The 19,286-nt window shown below is 29.4% G+C and overlaps 3 protein-coding genes across 3 annotated transcripts; 1 reads left to right on the top strand and 2 right to left on the bottom strand.

Annotated features, from left to right (window-relative positions):
• Window positions 1-78: 78 nt before the first annotated feature.
• On the bottom strand, window positions 79-6,586 carry LOC122518546 (chromatin modification-related protein eaf-1-like). Its single transcript, XM_043637537.1, has 6 exons — window positions 6,420-6,586; window positions 3,864-3,993; window positions 3,358-3,597; window positions 2,993-3,266; window positions 2,382-2,923; window positions 79-228 (listed from the first exon to the last, which is right to left on the bottom strand). Exons 1-5 carry the CDS (start codon window positions 6,429-6,431, stop codon window positions 2,386-2,388), a joined length of 1,194 nt encoding a protein of 397 aa, XP_043493472.1. The 5' UTR covers window positions 6,432-6,586; the 3' UTR covers window positions 79-228; window positions 2,382-2,385.
• Window positions 6,587-9,264: 2,678 nt separating this feature from the next.
• On the bottom strand, window positions 9,265-10,980 carry LOC122518629 (putative cyclin-dependent serine/threonine-protein kinase DDB_G0272797/DDB_G0274007). The gene is made up of 3 exons (XM_043637676.1): window positions 10,966-10,980; window positions 10,403-10,508; window positions 9,265-10,180 (listed from the first exon to the last, which is right to left on the bottom strand). The coding sequence occupies exons 1-3, from the start codon at window positions 10,978-10,980 to the stop codon at window positions 9,315-9,317; spliced, it is 987 nt and encodes a 328-aa protein (XP_043493611.1). The 3' UTR covers window positions 9,265-9,314.
• A 3,414-nt stretch (window positions 10,981-14,394) lies between these two features.
• LOC122518547 (extensin) lies at window positions 14,395-16,046 on the top strand. The gene is made up of 3 exons (XM_043637538.1): window positions 14,395-14,563; window positions 14,687-14,938; window positions 15,022-16,046. The coding sequence occupies exons 1-3, from the start codon at window positions 14,402-14,404 to the stop codon at window positions 15,487-15,489; spliced, it is 882 nt and encodes a 293-aa protein (XP_043493473.1). The 5' UTR covers window positions 14,395-14,401; the 3' UTR covers window positions 15,490-16,046.
• Window positions 16,047-19,286: the final 3,240 nt, after the last annotated feature.

Here is a 19,286-nt window from a genome sequence, read left to right as displayed (position 1 = left end):
AACCAACCAACCAACCAACCACCACCAGCTTTCACGGTTCGTCGATTCAGAAGGTGGCATTTTTTTCTTTCCTTTTCTTTTTTTCTATCCGAGATTTTCGAGCTTCGAGTATAGGTGAGTTACTTAGCAAGTAAGTTACTTACATGTATAGGCAAGTAACCCCACACCCAACTGGAATCACGTAACTTGGATATGGATCGAGTCAGGAAGTGATCGGATGCCGGCCAACTGAAACAGAAAATTTTCTTATGTTCGAGATCGTTTTAACTATCTCTTTTTCACTCTCTCTCTCTCTCTCTCTCTCTTTCTTTTTGTTTTTTTTTCTTTATTTATTTCTATCTTTCTATTTGACTTTTATTTTTATTGCGTACAGGTATGCGTGTATGTAGGTTCACGACCGAGTTCTAGCAAAAGAAACATTTCAAGACTGGACTGCTATAGGAAGCGTTTCACGTTCTCACAAAGTAAAAGAGAAAGAGAATGAGAGATTGTGGGAGAGAAAGAGAGAAGGAAAAGTGACCGTTTCGAACTCTTGCTGTACTGAGTTAAACACGATACTAGAAACGTATCGATTACGATCTATCTTTCTATAATATTATGGAAGAGAAAGATAAGGAAAATTGGAAAATGTGTATTTCCATTATTTTTTTATTATTCAACTTTTTCATCAGAGTTATACGCGTGATACTTTTTTTTTAATAAAAAGAGAAAAATAGAAATTAAAAATTAAAATTAAAATTTCATTCTTTAAAGTATTGTTCTTCTCTCAAAAATATGAGAAAAGTATTTGATTTGAATTACAATTTTTATTGTATAATTATTCTATCGTATAATTTATTTATACTATCTCAAGATTTTATATATATATTTGTGTGTGTGTGTGTGTAATTATTAGAATTATTAATAACATTTAGTTACGTATATAATTATAAAAAAAATTGTCGTAAACGTTACCGATATTATTATCTAATCCACGTTAATATTAAACAAAAAGAAAACAAATTATAAATAAATAACTTAATCGAAGTTAAATATCATTAGCAATACACATTTTTCTATTTCTTTTTATTTTTTGTTTTATTAATCCAAACCAGTTTAGATAATCTTACAGTCTCGTGAAAGTTTATATCAAATTCCTAAATATTAACAAATGATATTAAACCATACGTAACCAGAAAACCCATAACTCTCTACTTTTCAATAAATAAATATATTATTTAAATAAGAAATAAAAACAAATAAATGTGAAAATATTAATTATAAAGCACGTAACGATCGATTATTTCCGTAGCATAATTCAAACGCGATAAATATCAATCGATTTATTTATCATGAAATATTTTTAATAATAATTGTATAATCGTTAGTTTCTAGAACCGGTTTGTTGTTCGAACTGAGACATTTGGTGTCTCTATCAAAAATTCTTACAGGATCTCTCCCGTTGACATAATTCCTTAGACATAATTTATCTAACACGCATTTAAGTGATTGTACAAACGTGAAGTACAAAAAAATAACAATAATAATAATAAAAATAAAAAAAGAACAAAAAACGTGCGAGACAGTCGTCGTCGATTTTTATAAATCGTAATTTTGATCTTTACAAAATTTATTTGCAAATTGTACTTTTCATACTTAGAAATGATCAACTTTGATATCGATTCAATTATGCGAATTGAATGACAATAAATCACTGTGTTATTAATTCAACAAAAATTCAAGGAAAAATATATATATTTACTTGTGTGAACACGCATTGTGTTGCAAATTAAAATAAAAGAAAAAATAAAAATTCAAACAGAAGGATATCGAACAATTGTATCCGCCAACTCACGCACATGAACACGTGACACGTGTCTCTATTAAAGTACTTTATCATTTTATTGAAAAAACATGGGTAATATAATAATAATAATAATAATAATAATAATAATAATAAATCAAAAATATATATTTGTATTAAAAAAAAAAAAAAAATAGTAGATAAAAAACTAACCACTCACGCACAATTAAAATCTCTCGCATTAAAAAAACAAACTCATACACATTTCCATACTCTACTGTCCCCCATTTGATTTGCTATGAAAATTAAATAGAAAATAAAAAGAAGAAATTGTATATAACTCAATAATATTACCTTAACAATATAATAATAATAATAATAATACTAATACTAATAATAATAATTATTAAAAATAATAAATTATACTGCGATTGTGTGTGATAACATTGAGAACCATTAACGATTTCGCCACATACGAACTCCTATTATTTTTTAATTAATATGATAAAGAAGAAAGAGAAGATAAAAAAGTTACTAGAGTACTAGTTACTTTTTTTTTTTCAAACGAACTATTACAATAATTTTCTCACACTCGTACCAATTCAGTACTGATTTTCAGTAACAGGACGAACTCCTTGTCCCTGATTATAGCCAGGTTGTTCTTGAGGGTATCCCTGATACGGGTTTATGTGTGCTTGGGTGTACGTGCTAGCTTGACCTTGATAGGCATCACCTTGGCCTTGATATTCAGCAGCTTGGGGTGAAGCTCTGGATTGTTGTTGTTGTTGTTGAATAGGTTGTGGTACGTAAGGTTTATCGGGTACGTATCTGATTTGATTTGCAATAATGTTGTAAGGTATTTGTGCTTGATACTTCAAAAGGGCTTGCAAATTATTCGGTAAATTGGTTGAGTATTGGGGAGTAGGTTCTACCGGTGGTTGAGTTAATCTTTGATATTGCGGTTGTTGAGCTGGTTGTTGTTGTTGACGAGCTTGGTGATGTTGTTGAGGTGCTTGTCTTCGGTGTCTGGGTGGTCCACGGGGTTTCGATCCACGATATTCCGGTCTTGGTGATGGTTCTTCTTGATAACTGGCTTGAACTTGCTGTGCTTGGGCCTGTGCAGCTGCCAAATGATCGTATCTGTAATGAAAATCAATTTTCAATTGAGTTTGCTTGAACTGTTTGATTGATTAAACGTTTAAGGTATACCTGAATTGTTCAGGAATTGCATTGACGTATGGAATTTGTGCCTGGAATTGAAGCAATTGTTTTATCTGAGCTGGTGCATCATTGTAGGGCCTGTAAGATGGTTGGTTAATTGGTGGGTGAACTGGTGCATGGTGTTGTGGGGGTTGTGGTGGTGGTGGTGCTGCTCGTTGGGGTGCTGCCGATGCTGTTTGCTCAGCGTAATGAAGTTCTGATTGTGGTTGACGTAATCTTGGTTGTCGGTCGTGCCCATACGATTTCCAATTGACTCTCAATCCTATGTAACACAACAACCAAAAAATATTCAATTGATTTTTCTAACCATTTTCTAAAAGATGCAAAATAAATCCATGAGGAATTTTGTATACCACTGGGATCGTTATACTGAAGGGATTTAGATTGAGCAGCCTGATTAGCATCATATGGTCCTCTAATAACCGACTGACTGTGTCCATCTGTAGGTGGTTGAACGTTGAACGTCGAAATTGCACCTTGAGATGGTCCTTGGATTTGGAAATTCGAGTGTCCATCAGTTGCCCCTTGGATCCTAAAATTCGAATTACCATCTGTTGCTCCTTGGATAGTAAAATCTCCTGCTCCTAAGGATTCTATAAATAATCAAAATAAATTTCAATATTATTTATGTTAACGTTTTATATTTTCAATTGAATTATCATTTATTTATATAATATTCAATATTTAAATATTATAATTAAAAATATTATGTTTATTACATAATTTATCCTAATAATTAATATTTCAAATTAAATGATCATTTATATAATAAAAAATTTGTATTAATAATTAATAACAATATTAAATATCCAAAATATATAAACAAATATTGAGATACTAAGAATAGCATAATAGTTACCACTCTGGTCAGTATATTCAATCCCTTTCTCCTCACTATACTTAAGACCTTGAGATACTCGATTCCCGTCGCTGGCTCCCTGAATTGTAAATTGTGCCAGGCATACCGGAAGGGCGGTTAGTAACAAAACCTGTTCGAACCCAACGAAAGCAACAAATAAATTTAAAATCTTCAAACCATTTCAATTATCGTCAATTTCATCTCAAATGTTTATCTCCCACACTTTCTTATTATAATACAATGAATTAAATAAAAGAAAAATTCTATCATTTCGTATTATACTTTCGTCCAATTTAACATGAATTCTCCAATCGATTATCTAACTCTGAGTTTTGTAAAAGGGAAAATAGTAATGAAAAAAAAAAAAAAAAGAAAAGAAAAGAAAAACTTGATCGACTGATTACGCTTGTGCCGGTTTTAACATGAGAGTTACGTTGTTGGCTATATCTCTAAGCATGGTTCTCCTTTCTCGTTTCACGACGAGGGAAAGTTTGAAGTCGAGTGTAAGTTACCAGTCGTAAGAACTTCTAGTTAGTTTTAATATTAGCCAAGGGAAAGGTAAATGATTGCCATACTTTATACAGTTGTAACAATATTTCTATGGTAATTTGTATAATAAAACTAAACGTCAGAAAATAAAATATAAAATTACAAAAAAATAAATAAAATGAAATATAATAAAATATAATAAAATAAAGAAAAATTATATTAAAAACGAAAGTATTAATCCTTGAAACTTATAAATATAAAATATTATTTATTACATTTAATTTATAATATTTAATTTATTAATATTTATTATAAATAATTTATAAATAAAAATAATTAATAAATATAATTAATAATTAAAAAAAAATAATAAAAAAATAAAATAAAATAAAAAATATATAAAATAAAATAAAAAAAAATTATAAAAATTTATATAAAGAACGAAAATGATTGCAAATATTATTAGCAACGAGTTTAGTCGTTCAACTAGAAAGTTTAAATTATAAATTGTCTCGATAGAGACACGCCTAGCTTGTGATTGGACGATAAAAAAAAAAAAAGAAAACACCCCGTAATCGTTCGAACAGGGGGAAGGATAATTTTTTCTTTCTTTTTTTTTTTTTTCACATACGTACTTACGAAACTCAAATATTCTTGCTGGCTAAACGTTTGTGAATAATTAATAAAGAAAATTCCATTTATAGGTAGAAAGAGGTGTAGAAAGGTATTTTCTTATCTCTCGTTAAACCTTTTCATTTTTTATAATAAATAATATTATATAATTATTATTATATGAAATAAAATGTAATAATTATTAAATTGAATATATAATTTAAATTAAAAATATAACTTTTAAATAAACCGGGGGTTGAAAAGTCTTGAGCCTTGCACAGAGAAAACAAAAATCGTAAAATATTCGTCGAATTTATTTTTTTCAACTATACTTATTTTTTTTAAAGAAAAAAAAGAAAAAAATTTAGTTTATTTATTTTTTAACGAAGCTCAAAACTTTCCCAACCGACTTATTCGTTGAATAATATTTTGTTGCAACGTAAGAGAAAATATACTGACAAATACTTTGAATTGAGTTATAAAAAAAAAAAAAGAAAAAAAAAATGACACATTTGTAATTAGAAAAACGGTATTTGTAGAGAATTTTCTTCGTGTTTAATTAACGTGACATAGACACGTTATTACCGTAAGAAACGTTGACCGTTCTCCCGTTCATTTTCTTTCTCGTTGAAAGGAGTTATTTGTGTCGTAATGCAATTTCATCGCGATCAGAGAAACGAGTGAGAGCAGTTTTGTTTTTCCCCTCCCATAAAAAAAACAAAATGGTAAATCATATAACGAAATCTATGGGGTGAGTTGATATTCATTTCGAATTTTTTTCTTTAATCGCGTTCCGTGCTCATTAAAATTTATTCAATCAAATTCGAAAAGAAAATATAATAAATAAATTAAAACAAAAACATTAAATCACACACACACACACACACATATATACATACATAAAATAAAGAATCATTTTTAAAAATTAAGTTATAGAAATAAATTGAGTTATATTCACAAGATATATTGCACAATAATTAATAAATTATTAATACAATAACATTGTACTATTAAAAAATAAAACACACACACACACTTCATACACACAAATCACAATTTACAAGCAACTAAACACAACAAATACAAATAACACAACTTACAATTTCCTGAACATTTAACAAACAAAATCTAATAAACTCCTAATAATATAATAATCATCTAATTAACTTAATTACATCGAAATAAGAACAAAATAATAATTAACAAAAGAAAGAAATTTCATAGAAAATTATAAACTCTCCAATTTCTTCTTCGCGTAATTAAACATGAATCAAAAGGAGTTAAGAATACACGTAGAAAAAAAAGGTAGAAAATTAATGGGGGTGGGGGGGAAAGAAAGGGGGTAAAGAAAGGAAGTAAGAAAGTTGCAATTTGTGATTTGACGTATATGACAAGTGATCACAAATTAATGACAATATTTAAATAATAAAATTAATATTAATTAATATTACTTACGTGTAATTTCATGGTGAATTAGGAGAAAACAATGGTGGTGTCTATGCGTTCAAAAGGGTGGAGTGTTTCTGAGGCGGGCGCGCGGTCACCAGAAGAATTTTATACCCCGGGTGAATGTAAAAGGGGGCCGAGCATGCACTCACTCACTCCAATCGGGGATGTGTGATTCTCTCCACCTCCATCTTGCCCATTTTATCGTACACTCGACTTCCCAGTCCAGGTATCGAGATATCGATTACAATTTCCTAAGTCAATGTCCTCGCATGATCAAGCTTTTCAAATTATTACAAACTAATCTCAACTTGTAAATCAAATTCAAATAATATTTAATAATAATAATAATTAAATTAAATGAAATTAAATGAAATTAAATCAAAACGTGTCGTTAGGTGACTACTACTACTATTTTCTTTTTTTAAATATATTTTATTTTACACACACACACACACACACTTTTGTTTTTTTTTTTATTAAATATATGCAACTTTCTTCCGGATAGTTAATAATAATTGTATATAAATTAATATTTATTATAATATTTATTATATTATTATTAATTATATATTAATAATTGTATATAAATAACACTGTTTGTGTGCGTGTTTTGTGATTTATCTTACGGATTAAATATTTGAATCGAATGATTTAATTAATTCATGGTTTTTCATTTCTCTGGCATACTTGTGTGGGTGTGCGAGAAGTTTCCGTGAAATGAATTATCGAATTTTACAGATTATTATCCAATTAAATTACTGGTTTTTGTTATGCAACAAAAAGCTTCAATATTTCCATGCAATTTACTGCACGCGTGCAATTTTCGTTTGATTTGTTTGTCCGATGCACTTTTTGAGAGTCACAAAAATTGCGAAGAAAATTTCTTTCTCTTTTTCTTTTTCTTTTTTTTTGCAACACGTTCTGTTCTGTTCTGTTTATTTTTCTTACGATTAGTCTAGTTGGTTCCTTTTTCTTTTCTTTTCTTTTTTTTTTTTTTTCAATAGTAACTCGTTAAAAGAGGCTTATGCGACATAGTCGTGCACGGTGAAAGTTTCCTCAATGCAGTTCGAAAGTTTCCGTTCCTGAGGTAATCTCATTTTACGATTTGTGCTCGAATAATATTTCAAAAAAAAAAAAAACAAAAAAAAGAATTAAAAGTAAATAAAATAAAATGAGGACAAACATTTTCGAAGTAGCGTTGAAGTTTTGCTTTTTTTTTTTCTTTTTTTCTTTTTCTAATTTTTTATTTTAAATCGATTGAAGTATCGATAAGCAAGATAAATGTTAAAGAAATAAAAGTGATAGTTAAGAGTAGATAAATTTGCAATAAAATCATCCTGTGGAATGTCGCGTGGATGCGAGTTTCCCATACGATTCAAAGGTTACAATGCATAATGATGCACAAGATGCATAAGATGCATCTATAAACATACCAGTTTGCTGTGTCAACATCCAATTCAATTTTATATAATCTACTTGATCTCGTGGAAAGTAATAGTTTTATTTATTTCTTCGTAGATTCAATTAATTTAATTACCTGTCAATAATATCTGGTCATTGATTTTTTTATTTATTTAAATTGAAAATAAAAAACGAAATAAATAAATAAATAAATAAGTAAATAAACAGAAGATAAAAAGTAATTAAATTAGTTTTCTTCGTTCAGAAATGTTTTTATGGAGAAAGAAAAACAAAAAGGACACAAAAACGATTCGAATGATCTGAAATTAATTTCAATCGAGAATCAATTTATTTGTTTAAATCCAAATGTTTTGTTAATCCAAAAAAAAAAAGATATTAAAATATAATTAAGAAAAAAATATTTTAATCATAGGAAAGAAATTTTGTATTGGTCAAATAAAATAAAATAAAATAAAATAAAATATATAAAATAAAATAAAATAAAATAAAATAAAATAAAATAAAATAAAATAAAATATATATAAAATAAAATAAAATAAAATAAAATATATATAAAATATATAAAAAAATAAAATAAAATAAAATAAAATAAAATAAAAATTGAGTAAAGTAAAATTAAACTTTTCGAATAGAGAGAGAGAAAATAAAAACTGGAAAGCGTATCTTTGACAAAACAATTATAAATTTTGTCTAAGTGTATCTAATAACCACAAATGCCATTGGCATGTGGTAGACAACAAAACGAGAACAAATTATGGAACACGAGAGTGTTAGAAAAGTGTCGAGTATTGTTGGTGAACAGTAAAAACGAAAGTGGTAGAATTGCGTGTAAGAAAACTCGTGAGTATGGTGGTATAAACTTATTTGCAAAGACCATGAAGGCCATACGAAAGTAGATCGTTTTACATTATCTTTCATATCCGGAGAAATGTTAACCATTAATAATAATAATAATAATAATAATAAAAATAATCATAATAATATCTTTATAATATTCTTTTGTATTTTTTTTGTTTATTTAATATACATAAAATAAAAAATTACGAAGGAATGTTATTAGAAAAATATTTGACAAAACGTTTGAATAATTTTAAATTTAATTAACGATTAGATGTTCATTCAAATTTAATTAACGTTCTCGTAACGTCAATCGTATGATTTTTGTGAAAGTCGAGAAGAAAGAAATAAAAAAAAAAGAAAAGGGGGAAGCAAGTATTCGAAAGGAATTACGAATCTCGCAAGAGAGAGAGACAACGACACGAGCGGAAATCATTTTCTCTTTGTTTATTTCTTATTCCTAAATAAAATTAGAAACTATGAAAAGAAAAAATAAAATAAAATAAAAAAAAAATAATTGAGCGATCAAAAAATGATTGCCCAATGTCGTCGTTCGATTGAAAAAAAAAAAAAAGAAAAAAAAAACAAAACAAAATGTGACATTTAAATCAATGAAAATAACGAAATAAAAATTAGGGATCATCAATGTTGTTGACTTTCCTCGACCGGTTTGGTGTTCTCAATTTCGTCAACGTTATCATCCTTCATGAAATAAATCTTACTTTTGTAATAATAGGATCCTTTGGAGTCGTCCGGAATCGGTTTAGGAATGAACAGGGTTTTTGGTCTGTAAGTTATTCTGTTAGCTATGACATCATAGGGTATCTGAGCTTGGTACTGTAACAACTGTTGAATTTCTTGCGGCATGTTCTTGTCGATGACCAATTTAGGTACTGGTTGAACGGGCATAGTTTCAACCGGTACAGTAATACCAATAATGTGTTGCTGTTGTTGTTGTTGTTGTTGGTGCTGAATTTGTGCCTGTTGATGTTGAAGTTGTTGAGTATTTTGAGTATGTTGATCATAATCTTGTTTATAATCGACTCTTCCTTGAGATTTAGTCAAACCATCGTTGTAATCATAATTCGTAGAAGCAGATCTGTTGTCATCGATCGATTGATATTTCGTAGCGGGTGCTTCGTATTGATTGGAATGAGAAAAATCAGCACGGGCATTAGTTTGTTGAATTTGTGGTTCACTTTGTTGATAGATAAATGACGATGGGTCAACGTATGGTCGTTGTGGTTGATACGTCTGAAGTATCAATTCTTTAATATGTATTGGTACCGATGCGTATGATTTGTATTCCGGTTGTGTTGATATTAAATTTTGCGTTGGCTGATGATGAGACTGGACCAAACGTTGCTGATGATGATGTTGATTTGATGCTGATGGGATTTGCGCTTGAGTTAACGCAGTCTCGGCTCGTTGGGTTCGTTGAGGATTCTCCAGGTGAGCGCGTTGTTGTTGATTGTAAGGTGCGTAGAATTTCCAGTTCACTTTCGAGCCTTAAATGTAGGAAATCATTCAATATTCATAATAATTATGGTACGCAATATATTTTAATCTGTTTTATAGTATATATAATTAATATATATGTAAGATTCATATGTAAGATCTTTTTGAATAGAAATATAGTAATAATAAGTTTTATATCAATTATTTTCATTATTTTTGGTTTATAACACAAACTGTTTTAAATGTTTTAAGAGAAAAAATAAAAAACTAACCGCTTGGATCATCGTAGTTGAGTTGTGCACCTTGAGGAGCACGAACCGAACGAGTCGAATTATCGGTTTGAGCTAACACAGTGCTAACTAATGTTAAAATAAATACCTAGAAAAAAAGGATAGAAATAACAAATCAATTATTGGGTCAAATTTTTAAAAATAAAACTCAACTTGATATCAAAAAACAAGAAAATTGTTTCTACGTTGGATTAAAAACATTTTCAACTCACTCGAACGAGAATAATTCTACCAAAAAAGAAAAAGAAATGAAACAAGGATTACAATTTAACAAAAACACGTTTGTTCGAATGAACAACGTGAAACAATCATTACCAAAACTGTACTGGTATTCAAATACAAGTAATAAAAAATCACTTCTTTTTCGACAAAAGGAAAAACGAACCAAATAATAATTCCACCATATAACAATATTAAATAAGAAAATAATTTAAAACAATAAAATGAAAAAAAAGAAATAAAAAAACTATGTAAAATATCGTACAATAAAATTGATCACAATATAATCTAAATAAAAAAAAAAAAAGTAACAACAACACACTCACGGATAATAAAATCATGTTGGATCTCACTTTTGAATCGATCGAATGAACGTAAGAAAAAATGAAAATGAAAAACAAAGATGAAAAAGAAAAGAAAAGAGTGAAAGGTAATTCGTTGAGAGCAGAGATGTACGTGGATGAACACTTCGAGTAAACGCGAAGGAATCAACCAAACTACGAAGAATCCGACTACTATATAGTTTCTCCTCCCAGGGATGATATATAGATGACCAATGTAATTGCACGTAACAGACCAACCAGCTACCAGCTAGCTAGCTGCCTGTCTACTTTTCAAACTCATTCCACCTTTACAGGGAAGAGACTGAAACGAGAGAAAGAAAACGAATACAACCAACACATACATACACACACACACACACACACACACACACAATCTTCGAGAATATTATTGGTTTAAACGTCGAAGATAATTCGCGAGAGACTATGTTGTAATTCTATTATAAAATCTCACTAGGAAGCACCCCCTCCCCCTATCCCCCTACCCCTACAACCTCCTCCTCCTCCTCCTCCTTCCTCTCTTTATTCTCTGTCCTAGGCCCCCTCCTGTTTTTTATTTCTCTTTCTTTTTAGATTCCCTTTCAACAAAATTAGATACTAAAATTATTATCTCGTGGTCATTAAAAAGAGAACAGCAGTTGTAAACGTCAAACGATGATAATAATTCGTTTACGCGACTTTATCGATTTTTCCAGAAATCCGTGAAGGTAAATGTTCCCGAACGTTTATTGTTTAGAGAGATAAATGATTACGCAATGAAGTGTTGTTGGTTTTAAACAGGTCGGCTGACGTGAGTGAATTTATTGTAGCATTCAAATTGTTAACATTTGGATTTTCGATTTGATTTGATATTATAATCTTGAAGTTTTTGTAATTATTATACTTGGACCTGTACCTGTTTGAAAGGGGTATACTTTGATGAATGATGAATGAATTGTTTCTTTCGTTGAATAATGCTCATTCACAATTTATTATGGTACATTAATTCAATGCGAATGATCGACGATTAGGTTAATTATTCTTCCTTTTTTTATTCCTCTTCTTCTTCTTTTTAATTGAAATTTCAAGAAGAGAAACGAGATGAAATGATTTCGTTTAATTTCATTTCATCTACACGTGAAAGTGAAATCTAAGAATGCTAATATAAATTGTATAGATTACTAAACGTAGCTAAAAAGTTAAGCTCTTTTAACCATGAAAATTTATTAAGATAATTGAATAGTTTAATAATCCTATCTCGTCATTTTTCTCGTAATACTTCAAATAAATAAATAGATCCGGAATGGAGAATTTACCTGAACTCGTATACATTATGACGAAACCACCATATGATGATGAAAAAATAGGTGTGCCTATGATTTTCATCGTTAACCTTCTTAACTATCGATAATTACATATTCGACACTGTTGTATTTTAAACTTGAAACATTGGCCGTCATTATCTAAGAAACGATATTTTAAAGAGGACAAAAAAATATCAAACGTTTCAACGAGGAATCGTAAATTGTTACAAAAAAAACCCCTCCTTCGTTTTCACTCTTATTTTTTTTCTTTTTTTTTTTTTTTATTACATCCTACCTTTTCCCTTCCCCTAGCCCCACCAACCCTACAAACCCATTCCTGCATACGTTTTATAACACAAAAGTTAAGAAAGAAGATGATTCATATTTTCACATTAGTTGCTCAATTATTGAGCAATATTTTTTATTCAGAAAATTCATTTCAATTGTACGAATTATTTCATTGACAATTGTACGATTTATTTATTCAATACTTCGATTAAATATTTGAACAATTTTAATTAATTGTCTTGTCGAATTAATATTTCTTTTTTGGAGTGGGGGGGGGATTTTATACATGGATGGGTTGAAAAGTTTTGAGCTCGACATATAACAAAAACAATTTTTCGTTTTACTAAAAACTATCTTGTTGAGAAATATAATTGAATCTATCGTCACGATGAGATCACTCTATTCTTTATCCCTTTTTTTTATATCCCCAATAGTAATTTTAAATAATAAATTTAAATCGAATATATTGCATATAGACAAGACATATATTAAATCTAACATGGGCCTGGCTCGCAATTGAAATCGGACGTAAGTAATAATCGTATATTTCAAGGAAACGATTCCTTTATTCCTTATCTCGAGAGGCACGTTCATATCCGTGACGCAAATTCTTCCTTTCTCCGTACGAACAACGTTCTTCCGCTTTTAATAAGTGAAAAATATTTCAAATAATCCAAACTTAATAATTATAATATATCACGCGATATTATTATTATTATTATTATTATTATTATTATTATTATTATACAATATTGTAGAATTTTTCTAATCAAAATTAATCGGACCGGTCAAATAATTTATTTGCTAACAAACAACCCCTTTTAATTTTCCCTAATAATTTTATTAAATAATACAAATCTTTTTATATAAGAAAAATATTTAAGTATAATCTGAAATAATATTTATGTTTAACAATTAAGTCAACAAGTTCGCGTAAATGAGACAAACCAAACGATTAGGAGGAGTTCACGCTAGTGCACAAAGGATTCTTCAAAATCGGCCATGAAATTTCACGGTAAACCGAGCCAGGACGCTATCAAAATCATATAATCAATTTCTTCGTGCGTTTACTTTTACGATCATTTATTGCGGAAAGCAGATAACCCGTGTTTTTTATTATGAGAACCGTCGATACCACGGAAACGTATATATTTCCGATAAATCCGCGTGAAATTGCTCAGCCGAAAGAGAAAAATGAGAATATTTAACGAGAGAACGTGTGTGTCTACCGGTGAAAGTCGATTGTGAATATTCCGCCATGCATGGAATAATAAAGAACATAATTTAGTATGTTATTACATTCGAAAAAGTAACTTAATAACTTAGTATTCTCAAATAAGTATGAGAAATGGGATCGATTTTTTTTTCTATTCGTATGGAACTTAACGTTTAATCGTAAATCCATCTCTCTCTCTCAAAGTTTCGTCATTCTTTTTTACAATCTCTTAAAAGGATACCTGCTGTAAGAGATTCATTTAAAAGATCGAGATCGAAACATTGATTTCGCAAAGATTAGAGGATACGACGACGTACGAGGAGAATGTAATTACGCAAACGTTCCATTTCGAGATACATCTCGTATATAAAAGAACAAACAAAAATGTTTTCTTTCCTGCGTACTGATTCTACGCTTGAATGAAAACCAAAAATATTCGACGGATTCCTGTTTTATCTTCTCCTGTGGTTAAACAGATTTCTACTATACCGACCGAAATGTCGGTAATAAAGAAGCGTTACGTTATCCTACGTCGGTATGGAAGAAAACTTTAATAGATTTGTTACCGACGATGACAAAAAATTCAATTGCAAAATTGCGATGCACTCTCGGTGCATCGTCGAAGGGGCAGGAGATGCAAAGTGCATGTTGGCGAACGCGAGGGCGAGCATCAAGGTCTTTTAGGGGTACGAGATCGGATCTGGTATATAAAACGACGAGTTTCAGTTATTCTGCGATCACTCCTATTCTTCTCTCCTTCCATCAAAGTTTCAACATGTTCGTTGTTCAAACTCTCGTAAGTTACTTCCTTTATATATTATATTACATACTATTTAAAAAAAAAATATATTTCTATTGTAATATAAAAATAATATATCTTTTTAAATATTTAAAAACTTGTTCTTTTTTTTTCTTTTAGATATCATTGGCATATTTTGCCGTATTAACAAGTTGTCAATATCAACGGGAACACCAACAAGCAGCAATCTTAAGCGATGCCAGATATTTATCAGGTGACGGGACTTTTGGTGCAGCTTACACTCAAGAAGATGGTGTTGAATTTAAAGAAGAAAGTGACGTTAACGGTGACCGTCGTGGATCCTATTCTTACGTGGACCCAACTGGACAAAGGCGTACAGTAACTTACACAGCTGGAAAGAATGGTTTTCAGGTAAGACCCCTCCTCTTACGATTAAACAAAACAAAACAAAAGACAAAATAATTTAAATGTTATGCATTATTATCTGGGAATAGGCAAGTGGTGATCATATTCCTGTACCACCAGCACAAACACCACCGCAACCGGAGTACGTGCCATTACCAGAGTATAATCCTCCTGACTATAAACCACCAGCAGCACAAGTACCAGCTTATAGGACTCCTCCACCTCCCCCGCCACCAGTTTATAGGCCAGCTCCTCCAACCACCCAGTATCAAACACGAGCTGAACCGGAATACGACCCACGAGCCGTCTATCAAGCCCACCAACCCCAACCCCAATATCAATATCGTCCACAGGCACGATACACATCACCGGAAATCCAATCTATACCCTCGTTTAGCCCCAGACCACAATATCAACCTACCGTGCCAGGAACACCTATTCAAAGATACAACGATATTACAAACCCACCAGCATCACCCAACAGATTCTATCCGCCCGGTAAACTTAGTTTCAACAGGACACCCGATGGATTTTCTTACACCTTTAGCAAAAGTTAAAAAGATCTAACTAATAAGATTCATTCTAATTAGAAATACTAACACTAAGTATAATACTTAATAGTTTTATTATGCGCAAACGTATCGTTGAGAAATCAGTCGAGTGCAACAGCAACAACAACGACGACCTTGATACATGATCTTAACTGATTAAGAAAAATCTATGTTATTACAGAGAATTATATAATTCTACTTATTATTCATACGCGGTTTCTATTTTTTGCATTCTTATTTTACATTATTCAGATCAATTTGAAACGAATCGAATATATCGAATTTTTGGTTTGTAATTTTCAAAGACCACGCCTGTAATTCCTAGGATTACCATTCTCTTTCTCTCTTTCTTTCTCATCAGGTCAAACTCACTTTCATCCTGTAACCTTTTACCAAGATTTCGTAATGAACTACTTACACTCCTGGGAACTTTCTGAACCTAACGCGTTTATGTTCATCTACGAACACATTGCTAGGTAAACTGCACGATATATCACGATGCTTGTCCGACATTCCTAATTCAAATGTTATTAAAATAAATCACATGATACTTCGTAAGAAAATTTAGTATTGCGTAATATTTTTTAGATTGAATTTGAATGAATGAATTGAATCGAATTGAATGAAATTGAAAATATGAAACTTGGAACGTATTCTATTAAGACATCTAAACTTTCAACGTGACGAATGATAAACGTTTATAATCTTGTTTCAATATCTAATTTCATTTATCATGATTGAATATAATAGATGAAGTAAAGGACACATGTGAGGCACCGTTAGAAACTAGCGGAAGGAAAGTGAGAAATCATTTGTTGACTCGTGAATAATAATCAGGGTCACGTTTAACATATAGTGTATTAAATGCAAATCTTGGAATAACTTAGAACTTTCTTATGGGGGTAGAGAGAGGAGGGGGGTCACATTTTTAAATTTACTACATTTACTAAAATAAAAAAACCATAGAAATAAATTTAATAATTATTGTCATTTGAATTTTTGTTTATTTCAATCTATACCACGTACTTTTAAATAATATATTTTATTTAATTAATAATATATATTTCTCCTAAAATCAAGGTCTGGAAAAAAGAAAATAATTTTTCAAAAAACTATAATCGATATTTGAAAAGTTTAAATTTAAATTTAAACCGAGTGTCACGTTTGGATTAATTTATTTTTAACATAACATAATGCAATGTTAATTTTATTATTGTATATGAACAATGAAATATTTCAAATAAACTAATTGAAACAACAAATATTGTTTATATACGAATTTGATTAACGAACATATTGAAACCTCAAAATAATGTAATTTTTTTAAATATAAACGTGACCCTGATGAAAAAATGCGAACAAATTATCTTAAAACTGAGAAAAAAGCTGTGTGTAAGAAATGAAACGATACGAAACGAGTGTCATAGTGACGAAGGAGATTGGAAAAATATTGAAGTACTTATGACAAGAGGGGTGCGGCTTGTGGGCAAGGTGAACCACCTCCTTCAGAGAAACAGGAACTCGGTAGTTCTCAGTTAGGTGGGCCGAAAAGAAATGCATACCATAACAAAGCATGCAAACGTATACGTGTACGTGTATGTGTATGTGTACGTGTACGTGTTCGTTCATTCGTTGTGTCACGTTGCAGATCGTCGTGGGAAATTTTTTATCATTTCACTTATTAAACATTTTTCTTTTTTTTCTTTTACTCCACTTACAACCATCGTCGTCGTCGTCCTTGCGAACGACGAGTTGTTTTGCTGAAAAAAAAGAAAAAAAAAAATAACGAAGAGAAAGTATCGGAAAAAAAAAAGATGAAAAAAAATACAAAAAAATAATTTCACGTTACTTTTAATCGCGTTTTATTTTATAAAGGTATATTTGAGTGTATACATTTCTTGTCTTTCTTCATCGTGGATTATGGCAGTCATTTATTTATTAATTATATCTGTGAATTCTGTATTATTAACTGCGCGTGACATCGATTTATTTAAAAAAAAAAAAAAAAAAAATAAAAAAAAACGTATTTTTATACGAGACAACTGTTAGTTTCTTCTTTTTTTTTTGCTTTTTTCCTTCTGTTTATAAGAAACAATGACGCGTAGATGAAATTCAGTTCGCTTTTTTTAAATTAATAATTTAAAATTTAAGAAAAATAATAATAATTATAAAATGAATGCGAAATATAAAATGAATTTAGAAGATTGTGTAAGAAATAAAACGTTAGTTTAATAAAAGGAAATAAAAGTATTATTCAAAAATAAAAACAATTATAGGAAAAGAGAGAGAGAGAGAGAGAAAAGAAAGGTGGTAAAATAAATTTAAATACAATAATTCGTACATATGAGAAAAAAAATGATTAACTATAGTAGGCTCGAAATTTGTCAACTCGCACACACGCATATACAAACACTTAAATATTTATACGTATTTAATTATTTTTTTTTGGTTTTATAAATTTTTAAGTATTTGATAATTCAAAATCAAGATCATTTAAAAAAAAAGCATTTACAGTTTCGTATTTGATATTTTTTTTCAACGAATCACAATAAATGCCTTTTAATTATTTCAGATAATTACGGGCACATAATTTGTGCACATTCGTCGAAGAATAAAATTAAAACAAAAATTTGTAAATGATGCGATGTCAGGAGGGTACAATAAAATAATTTCAATATTATTAATCATTTGTTTTTATATATTCGATGATTAAAAAAAAAAAATGAATTATTTTAACCATTGCGAAATTTATTTATGTTTACTTAATAAATGATTAATAAATTAAAAAGAAAAAAAGAAAAGATTAATCGAAAAATGTTGAAACTATTAAATTATTGTCCTCGTGACAAGATTTCATTTATTATTTTTCCTTAGATGTAAGAATTATGCTTATAAATTATTCAATATGTATGGACCAATGATAGCGAATCCCATAACTCACGGGGGGGAAGTAAAAGTATACGAAAATACACTACCCGTAAATATTCTATAATGTTTAAACTATTATTAATGATTATTATTAATAAAAATAAATTTCTTAATAAATGGGTGGAATTTTTTTTTTCTTTTTTTTTTAAAGTTTTAAACTAATATAGAAACAATAGTTTCGTTATATTGTTATACGTAGACTCAAAACTTTTCTATTCACCGACTCACGTATTTATTAGCCATACAGAACAAATTATTTATAAAGAAAAAGAAAAAGAAAAAAAAGAAAAATAAATTACTAAATCATTTTATCGAGATAAAATCGTCATATAAAAATTAAAACAATTTTGATTAAATTATTATACCACTTTTTACACATTAAAAACAAAATGTTTATCTTCCAACTTGTAAATATAAAATTTTTTACTATCTCGTTCGATATAAAAGCAATAAAAAAGTAAGAAGCAAAAAATGATTCGCCATCGATGTATTTAAATACAATTCGAAGATCGAATAAAAACTACAATTTTGTGAACTACGATTTATACTTCCTTTTGTTAAAATATTAACAATTGAAGTTTAGATCTCTGTATAATATTCTCTTATTAAGTACACGATCGTGTAAGCCCCCCATTTATCTCGTGGTTTAATTACATTTAAAATTAATAAACAATAGGATTAAAAAAACAATAATATGAATTATTAATAAAAGTGTCACAGGGAAGTTGGACAGTTTAAAAATCTTTTGGAACGTTTCGTCCCTTCATTGGAACTTCTTCAACAATTCAATCGTTAATTTTCATAATCTTTTACATAATATTACGAAAACTTCTTATATTTTTAAAAAGTTAATTGGATTCAATATTTTTACAAAT

Source organism: Polistes fuscatus, unplaced genomic scaffold, assembly GCF_010416935.1.
Source record: "Polistes fuscatus isolate 324 unplaced genomic scaffold, CU_Pfus_HIC Scaffold25, whole genome shotgun sequence".
Taxonomy (NCBI): domain Eukaryota; kingdom Metazoa; phylum Arthropoda; class Insecta; order Hymenoptera; family Vespidae; genus Polistes; species Polistes fuscatus.
Note: the sequence above shows the minus strand (reverse complement) of the source record. Positions and strands in the feature narration are given on the sequence as shown.